Here is a 9,070-nt window from a genome sequence, read left to right as displayed (position 1 = left end):
AATACTCAGAAAACTTTGCTCCAGAATAAAATAAAACCAAGAATGCTCATAATAATAATCTCTTTAATCAAATTACTCATGACCTTCAAACATCCAACAATTCCTCTCCTTCCAGATAATCTCATCTACCCAAGAAATCTTTTTTTTTTTTTTTTTTAATTATCTAAAAATTATTTAAATTACTTTGGCCAATAAAATATAGCCTAGAATTGAAAAAGTTAAATATTAACCAACTCAACCATCACAAAGAAGATCCCACTTGAACATTAAATCTTCAAAGAAAAGATTCATCTAAACTCTTTAAACAGCCCACTCCAAGAGAAAAAAAAAACCCATGAAGAACAGTAAACCAAGAAGCAATAATACCTAAAACATCGACAGAAACTGCACGAACAAATGCAATTTGGAAATAAGAAGAATCTGTAATCATGTAGAAAGAATCTGCTATAACGGAGGTTGAGAAATCTTCTTCAACTTGGGTTAGTCACTTCATTGTCCCAATTCTTTGCAGTAATAGCAACAAAGTTTGCAATACCATGTGTTACAATAGCTAGATAGAACATGAATAGCTCACAATAGGAGAAAATCAAGGTTAGTGTGTGAAGAAATAAATAATACGAAAACAGATTACTGTCGAACTAATCTAGAACGACAACCATGGTAAATAAAATCTATTTATAAAGAAGATTTATGACCCAAAAAAATAATTTGTTTAAACGGGCCTCCTAAAAAATGCCATCAACTTTCAACATTGGATAGATAAGAATGAGCTTATCCCAAACATACTTTGTGGTTGCGTAAAATTTACACGGTCATGGATCACCTTGGAGAAGTGAATGGAGCTCTAGCTCCAATTTATATAATAGGGACAAAATAAAGAAAACATATTAGGAATTTGAAGCAGGAGTTGAATTATCCAAATATTCTGAATTAGCTCTGCTCCAATTATATGATAGATTCATAACAGAGAGAACACTAAAGGAATTTGAAGTAGGTAGAATTATCCAATGATTTTGAATTTGACCCAGAATTACTTACGTAGTGAAGTAGCGGTAGCGTGTGAATCAATAGATTCGAAAGGATTTAAAAGATTGTGTTCAATGGAAGACACAAAACCAGTTTGAATCAATAGATTCAAGCTTGGAAAAGAAGGGAAAATAGAAAATTAAATTGAAACAAGAGAAATAGCTAAATTTGAAATTTATTGAATGAATTGATATCACAAAATTCGTATGTGAATCTCCTGATATAGATAACTTCGTCATAATAACTTAGAAACCTTCTAAGATTCTAAAAAGTAACTTGGTAATCTATCTATAACATAATAACTACTTTCTAAACATATTATAACTCAATCTGGACACTTATAAGTACTTACAATTATAACATAAGTAATAAAAACGAAAGACAAAAATGAAAACTAAACAAGGAATAGTACTCCTAAAATAATAATAAAATAGAAATCCTGTTAAAATTAGAAAATAGAAATCCTACTAGAACTAGAAAATAGAAACAAATCCTACTAGAATTAGGAAACCACTTAAGATTCTAACTAGAACAATAGATATCCTACATCCCATAGAGAACATATAATGCAAGAAAATCTAAAGTCAATTACATTTCATTAGATATGCCAACATGTCTGTGAAAACCGGTCAATAATGGATGGGTCTTTTGTTAACAACTATGTCAAAGAGAGTGAGAACAATAGAAATATGGTTGCTTTCTTGAACAATAAAAACATGTATCAGAAACGAGAATGTCACTTGGTTTGATAACAATTTCTTTGAGTTTATGGCCGAACTAGTCTGTGGTTAGAGATTGAATGATAAAAATCTCTAAACTAAGAAAAATACCTTTGAGAAAACATGCAAACTTAAATTCTCATTAGTGAGATGAGAAAACATCACCAAATGTGCATATCCACATAAAAAACCCAAAGAGGTCTCAAGTTTTCATCCACCAAGCCTGCTTGACAAAGTAAAAGTGTGAGCGTAAAGCCCTAGATCATACCATGAATGCAATAAAAATAAAAGAAACCAAACACATAATACATCAAGAATAATGTGGTTCAGCAGGGCCCACAGATGAGATGAAAGAAATTCACATAAAATGAGTTACAATTTTGCCCAAACCTGAAACCCTAGTTTCCCCATTTGAATTCTCTTTTGTGACCCTAAAATGAGTTACAATTACTTTTCCATATTCGCCCCCGATTTCGACTAGAACCACCGAGTATAAGTGAACAGCACTTTTTTGGTGTTCAATCACCAACTAGATTCAAAACATTTAACACAACAGAAAGAAGAAAATCCATGGATAACCAAAGTAAAAATATTTCAGATTTGAAAAGAAAATATAAAGAGCACTTACATTCATAGAGTTGAAGAGAATAATGAAGATATAATATATATGATATTTGACATATTTAGCAAAAGGAACATACAGAGAATAAAGAAGAAACATTAGATATGACAACAACAAAGGTGATGGAGAGGACAATCAAGGAAAATAATCAATCCAGGTCAACTATCCCAAAATTGGAGAGGAGGATCTTTACTTGATCAACAAAGTCCGATCCTGTCGCATACTCTGTCAGCAGCCCAACAGCAAAACCAAACATTGCCCATCTGCATGCATAACAACCATACAATGTACAGCAACAGAAATCTCTCCAAAAACCCAGACTCGACAGTACAAATCACAGTGACACAAACAAATATTAAATAAATAAGAGACAATTGACCAATTCAAACTCTATTTCTCCCTTAACAAAATCAAGTTAGCCTCTAGAGTTTTATAAATAATAATGAATAACACAAATTCATTTAATCAAACTCATTCATGTTTAACAAATGATTAGATCAATGTATATGTTTAATTATAAATCTATACTAGAGTACATGACCAATTTCCATTGATCATGAGCATAGTCACCTAATCTGGGTGCAAGAATAAGTCGGCAAGGGAAAAAGTCGAAAAAAATCTGGAAAAATCGAGAAAAAATTGAAATAGTGTTAGGACAATGTATTTTTTTCTACTAAGTGGTGTTCTCATTTATATCATCAAATCCTATTTTAAGCTATAAGAATAAATGGTCTATGAAAAAACCAGTTTAAAAAATGACGATTAAATCCCATTTTTTTGTTTAAATCATGACTTTTTGAAAAAGTTGTGATTTAATTGGGATTTAATTACCAGTCTTTAAAATAGCGATTTAATCACAACTTTTTAAAAAAGTCGGCAACTTTGGTGACTATGATCATGAGATGATCAAATAGGTATAAGATACCGTAAAATCCTCAGGATATATTGTAGATTGACTAAGTGATCAATTTTGGATTAACACAGGAGATGGGATGAATTGTGTTGTATCACACGAGATTAATGTCCTAGTAATTTGTTTTCTTGCTTGGTTGGCCATCTCGTCCGACTTTGCCCAATTTTAATGAAATTCTCTTGCTTATCATTAAAAAAAAAAAAAAGAATTGGTCATGTATGTCCCTTACACCAGAAACTATCACACTAGGGATGGAGTATGGTACTTCATTTATATGGCTGACACAATGTTTGTGTGGTCTCATTAGATAACATATAGCTAAGTCTCAAGCTATCATAATAGTGATTACTTACAAAATATTGGTGCTTATTGTACATTGACTGATTGCATGTAATGGGATTCTAATAAAAAACCACTATCAAGAAGAATCCACCGAGCCAAAAACTAAGTTTAAAAATTCCTTAGACCTGAAAGAACTTATTAATCACTAAGTGGCAATCTGGTTGTTTTGATTGCAAACTCATTTAATCCAACTCATTCATGGTTTACAAAGCTTACTAGTAAAATATATCATTACATGGTAAACCCAGAAACAATAAATCTACGAAAGAAGAAGAAATCCTTACAATGAAGAAGAAGCAATCTAATGGTAAGGGTTTTAGTAAAACAGAGAATTAATCTCTATCCCATATATATATATATATATATATATATCTACGAAAGAAGAAGAAATCCTTACAATGAAGAAGAAGCAATCTAATGGTAAATGGGCTTTAGTAAAACAGAGAATTAACCTCTATCCCATATATATATAAATATATATAAGAAAAAAGAAATAAAAAGCGATCCCACAGAAGTGAAATACAGAAGAATATAGTTACCAAGAAACAATCTTTTTTTTATGGAAAACCAAGAAACAATAAATCTATAAAATCAAGAAAAAAACAAACTAATTGTAAATGGGTTTTAGTAAAACAAATTATTAACTTCTAGCCCAAAAAAACAAAATTTCTAAGTTTAAATAGGTTTTAGTAAGATAGATTATTAACCTCTAACCCAAAAAAAATAAAAAATAAGTCCACAAAGTGAAGTAGAGAAGAATATAGTTACCCAAAATACAATCTCTTTTTTACGAATGACACTTTGGTTTTCCTGGATCACTCGAGGGATCAAGTGAGGGCGCTTCGGGTTCTATTGTGTTGCTTTGAGGCTATTTCTGGGTTGCATATCAATTTGCATAAGAGTAAGCTCTTTGGGGTGGGAGACGTGAGGGATATTCATTTGATGGTTGTTACGTTGGGTTGCGAGCATGATAGTTAACCCACGTCTTATTTGGGCTTACCTCTGGGTGCACCCTACAATAATATCAAAATCTGGGAAGGGGTGATTGAGAGATTGGAGAAAAGATTGAGTATGTGGAAGGCCAATTATTTGTCTAAAGGAGGGAAAGTAACATTGATAAAAAGTACCTTGATGAATATCCCAATCTACTTTCTCTCCCTCTTCACTCTTCCTAGGTCAGTCGAAATCAAATTGGAGAGGTTTATGAGAAATTTTTTGTGGAATGACAATAATGGGAAGAGGAAGTATCACCTAGTCAGATGGAAGGTTATCTGTATGCCCAAGAAAAATGGACGGTTGGGGATTAGGGGTCTTAGAATAGCTAACAGAGTACTTTTAGGAAAATGGCTTTGGAGATTTGGGGAGAAGAGGGGTAGACTCTGGAGGAGGGTCATTATGGCCAACTGGTGAGGCTAAAGGCTTGTATGGGTGTAGTGTTTGGAAGGGAATTTTAAAAGAGAGAGTGGAGTTTGAGAAAGGGATTAGGTTCAACGCGGGTACGGGTGATAGGATTAGATTTTGGGAGGATAGTTGGTGTGGCACATTGCCTCTAGCAATTCAATTTCCGTCCTTGTACGCCTCTTTTCTGAAAAAGAACTGTTCAATCCAGCACTGTTTGATTCGCAACGATCTCAGCTCTACTTGGGATTTGGGGTTCAGGAGAAATTTTAATGATTGGGAGCTAACAGAGGTAACATATTTCCTTGATCTTTTGCATTCGTGTCTTCTCGACGGAAGTGTACAGGACAGGTGGGAATGGACGAGGGCTAAGGACTTGAGATTCTCGGTCAGATCTTTTCAGAAGTGGCTCAACCCCTATGCTTAGCAATCCTTCCTGGAGTCCATTATTTGGTCCAAATTAGTCCCCTTTAAAATCTATTTTTTTGTTTGGTTGGCTTTCCTTAAGAAGATTCTTACATTGAACAATTTGATTGCTCGAGGTTGGATCACACCTAATTGTTATCCCCTTTCCTTGAAGGATGGGGAGTTTGTCGACTATATCTTAATACATTGCCCCTTTTCTTATAAAATTTGGTTGAATTTCCTTGGTCTTTTCCGTATTCAATGGGTCTTTCCTCGTAATTTCTCCTCATTGATAGAAGGGTGGGCCAATAATACTTTCTCTCTCAGAAAAGGATTCCTTTGGTCTATACTTCCCTCGGGCTATTACTTGGGGTGTGTGGAACGAGAGAAATAACAGGGTGTTCAATAGTAAGTTGAGAAACTCGCAAGGCGTCTTCTTGAAAATCTTGGGTTTGATGTACCTTTGGTCTAAACAGAACATAGAATTCATGGGGTTAACTTTTGATGACTTTGTTTTTAGATGAAACTCTTTATGTAATCATTGATGTACTAGTTGTTCTTTATTTTGTTGCTCTTTGAGAGGCTTCCTTGGCCTCCTTTGTTCTCCCCCTTTTTTTGCAATATATTATACTTATCAAAAAAAAAAAAAAATTACAATCTCTTTTTTATGGAAAACCCAGAAACAATAAATCTACAAAATCAAGAAAAAAAAACAATCCAATTGTAAATGGGTTTTAGTAAAACAGATTATTAACTTCTAACCCAAAAAAAAATATATATATATATATATTATATATATTCAAAACCCATCCCACAAACCAGAAAAAAATCTCTCTTTTATGGAAAACCCAGAACAATAAATCTATAAGATCAAGAAAAAACAATCTAATTGTAAATAGGTTTTAGTAAAACGGACAATTAACCGCTACAGTAAAACAAAATAAAAAACAATCCCACAAAAAACTGAAGTTTGAGAAGAATATAGTTACCTTCCATTGGAAATCTCGTTCTTTCCAATGAACCCAAAGAAGGGTCCTTGATTTGCTTCTTCAAGCTTCTTCTGACGAAAGTAATCTTGAAGTTCCTTAGCCATTTTTCTCTGAAACTCCATGGTAACAACATTCTGGGTCGTCGTCTGAGACAACCCAGTAACACTTGAAACTGGCTTCGATGGAGATGAACTTGGAGACGGAGACGGAGATGGAGATGGAGGGGTGGGTTTAAGAGGAGGTGAGGGTTCTCTTACAGGAGGAGCAACTGGTCTTCGAAGAGGTCCATCGGCTTTGGAATTTCTAATGGTGATGGAAGGTTTGGAAGGATTGAACTTGAATGAAGAAGAAGAGGTTTGTGAAGAAGAGTTGGAAGAACAAGAAGAGGAAGGTGAAGATGATGAAGGAAACTTGATGTAAGGGATTGTAGACGCTATTGACATTTTTTTTATTTTCTGTTGGGTTTTGTTTTGTTTTTGGTGAGATAAGGAGCAGAAGATTGAGGGATTTGTTGGGTTATTATCAGAGATATCAAAAAGCTGTGGTTAAGGTACAGCCAAGTTTTTCAAAGAGATAGTTTAGAAATTAGAATCGGAAGGGAAAATAAAAAAGAGGGTTGCTATTGCCACCCCAACTTTTAGTTATTACCTCCCAATTTTTTATTCTTTTATTTATTTTTTTATTTTTTTATTTTTTTAAAGATTAAGAGGGGGTTAGGCAGACCCCCAACTAAAAGAAAAGAGATTACAATCTTTCATAGGCATGCCCATTGGAATCCTTACATAGAATGTCTTTTAGCTTCCGAAGAAGGTTCATAGGATCCAACAAAATGCTACTTCAGGAATTTAGGTAGTAAGCTAGAAAATTAGTCGCTTGGTTGCTTTCTCTCAAACAAAAGGTGAATTCGATCCTTTGGTAGTGAGCCGCTCTTGCCTTGATAGCTCTAGTGATTCTTTATTCCCTCCAAGGCACAATGGCCTCACTATTGATGCAATCGATAACCACTTTAGAGTTAGCTCTAACCTTTAGGTAACCAATATTTAAGTTGGCAGCCATGGTCAGACCCTTAAGGATAGCTCGAACCTCATGAAAGAGGACCAACTTCCCAGTTGTACTTTCAACTAGAACTCTTACGGTGTTCCCTCTGCTATCTCTAATGATAGCTCATTCTCTTCCAGTATTTCCTCTATAGGACCCATCAGAGTTCAAAACGTGGAATTCTTTAAGATGTTTTTTCCAAACATATTTCACAGGAGAGCTCAAACCTCGGGTTCAAGTTCCAAGAAGCTCTTGTTGAGGCATTGTCTTCAGTGTTGGCCTCTAGACTTTCAACTTTGAAATTGACATCCCTCACTATGATGTACTCTTGCAATTCCAAGGAGAAGAACTTGTTTTTAAACACACGTCTGCACTTTTCCAACCAAACATGGTGGATAAACGAATTGAAAGCCAGCCTCTTCATTAGGGAGCTCAGAGACTTTCCCATTGTGTTGGTGCTAAGCCAGTCAACTTTAGTGTTCCACTCCCTATTTGCATGGTTGATGTTGGATCTTCTTAACAGTCTCTGCCATAGATTGTATGAGAATTCACATCCGAGAAACAAGTGATCTTCAGCTTTAATGGCATTTCTGCAGAAGCAACAGCTTGACTGCTGGATTAGGCCCGTAACTATCAGTTTATCATGAGTTTTAAGCCTCCTGCTTAGCCCCAGCCAGGCAGTAGCATTGTGTCTCTTTATGTTGTTCTGGAACCAAACCTGAGTGTGCCTCTTACATCTGGGTTGGGCTACTGTGAGGTCTTGTAAGTTGATCTTGGAGTAAAATTCCCTTTAGCTTCTAGCATCCATATTACTTTCTCTCTCTCAAAGCCCTTGAGGTCTAACGAACTGATATCCTCCCACCTTCTACCCAAGCTAGTTGTAAGGTGCACAGGGAGGACCCAAGTGTCCTGTTTGATTAGGGAGCTCACTTTGGCTTCTCTGTGCAATCTTGAATCGTAGTCGTGTTTATGTTGGAGGTTGTTCAACAACACTCCATCATATGTTCAGGGAACATGCCAAATGTAGGAATCCCTCCCATCCCCCTGTCTGTGATTCACTATGTCTTGGATGCCCCCTAGACTATAACATTTTCCACCACATCCAAGAAGCATCAGTAGGGATAGGAATGGTCCAAAAGTGCCCTCCCCCTCGCCGATCAAGCTCCTCCGAATCTAATTAACCCAAATGTTGCTTCTATTCGAGGCAATGCCCCATATCTGCCTTGTTATCCCTACTCTATTTTGGAGTTCCACGTCATGGAAACCCAGCCCTCCTCTTCTGCCTCTAGCAATTCTCTTCCAACTGATGCAATGCCTTTTGTTGCCCATATGAACCTAGCACAATTTCTCTCTAAACCCTTAAGGACCTTTTTCGGTGGCGTCAGGACACTAGTCCAGTACACTTGCATGCTGCTGAGCACGGATGTGATTAACTCCAAACGGCCTGCCAAGGATAGGAATCTAGCCTTCTAGGTCTTGATTTTGTTGGTGAGCTTAAAGATTAGAGGTTGACAATCTTCAAACTTGAGCCTTGTGGAGATGAGGGGAAACCCAAGGTATCTCACAGGGAAAGTTACTTCAGAGATCTAAAGGTCTTGGATGATCCTTCTTTTATCAT

At 35.7% G+C, this 9,070-nt stretch overlaps 1 protein-coding gene across 1 annotated transcript; it reads right to left on the bottom strand.

Annotated features, from left to right (window-relative positions):
- Positions 1-2,320: 2,320 nt before the first annotated feature.
- On the bottom strand, positions 2,321-6,993 carry OHP2 (one-helix protein 2). The gene is made up of 2 exons (XM_086431770.1): positions 6,415-6,993; positions 2,321-2,630 (listed from the first exon to the last, which is right to left on the bottom strand). Exons 1-2 carry the CDS (start codon positions 6,855-6,857, stop codon positions 2,516-2,518), a joined length of 558 nt encoding a protein of 185 aa, XP_086287896.1. The 5' UTR covers positions 6,858-6,993; the 3' UTR covers positions 2,321-2,515.
- Between the last annotated feature and the right edge of the window lie 2,077 nt (positions 6,994-9,070).

This window comes from Akebia trifoliata, chromosome 2, assembly GCF_017979445.1.
Source record: "Akebia trifoliata isolate Shusen 1 chromosome 2, ASM1797944v1, whole genome shotgun sequence".
Taxonomy (NCBI): domain Eukaryota; kingdom Viridiplantae; phylum Streptophyta; class Magnoliopsida; order Ranunculales; family Lardizabalaceae; genus Akebia; species Akebia trifoliata.
Note: the sequence above shows the minus strand (reverse complement) of the source record. Positions and strands in the feature narration are given on the sequence as shown.

Excerpts from the sequence above, each read along its gene's own strand:
- OHP2 (XM_086431770.1), bottom strand. The coding sequence starts at position 6,857 with ATGTCAATAGCGTCTACAATCCCTTACATCAAGTTTCCTTCATCATCT. Across the intron at positions 2,631-6,414 it reads AACGAGATTTCCAATGGAAG|ATGGGCAATGTTTGGTTTTG; the intron begins GTAACTATATTC and ends TTATGCATGCAG.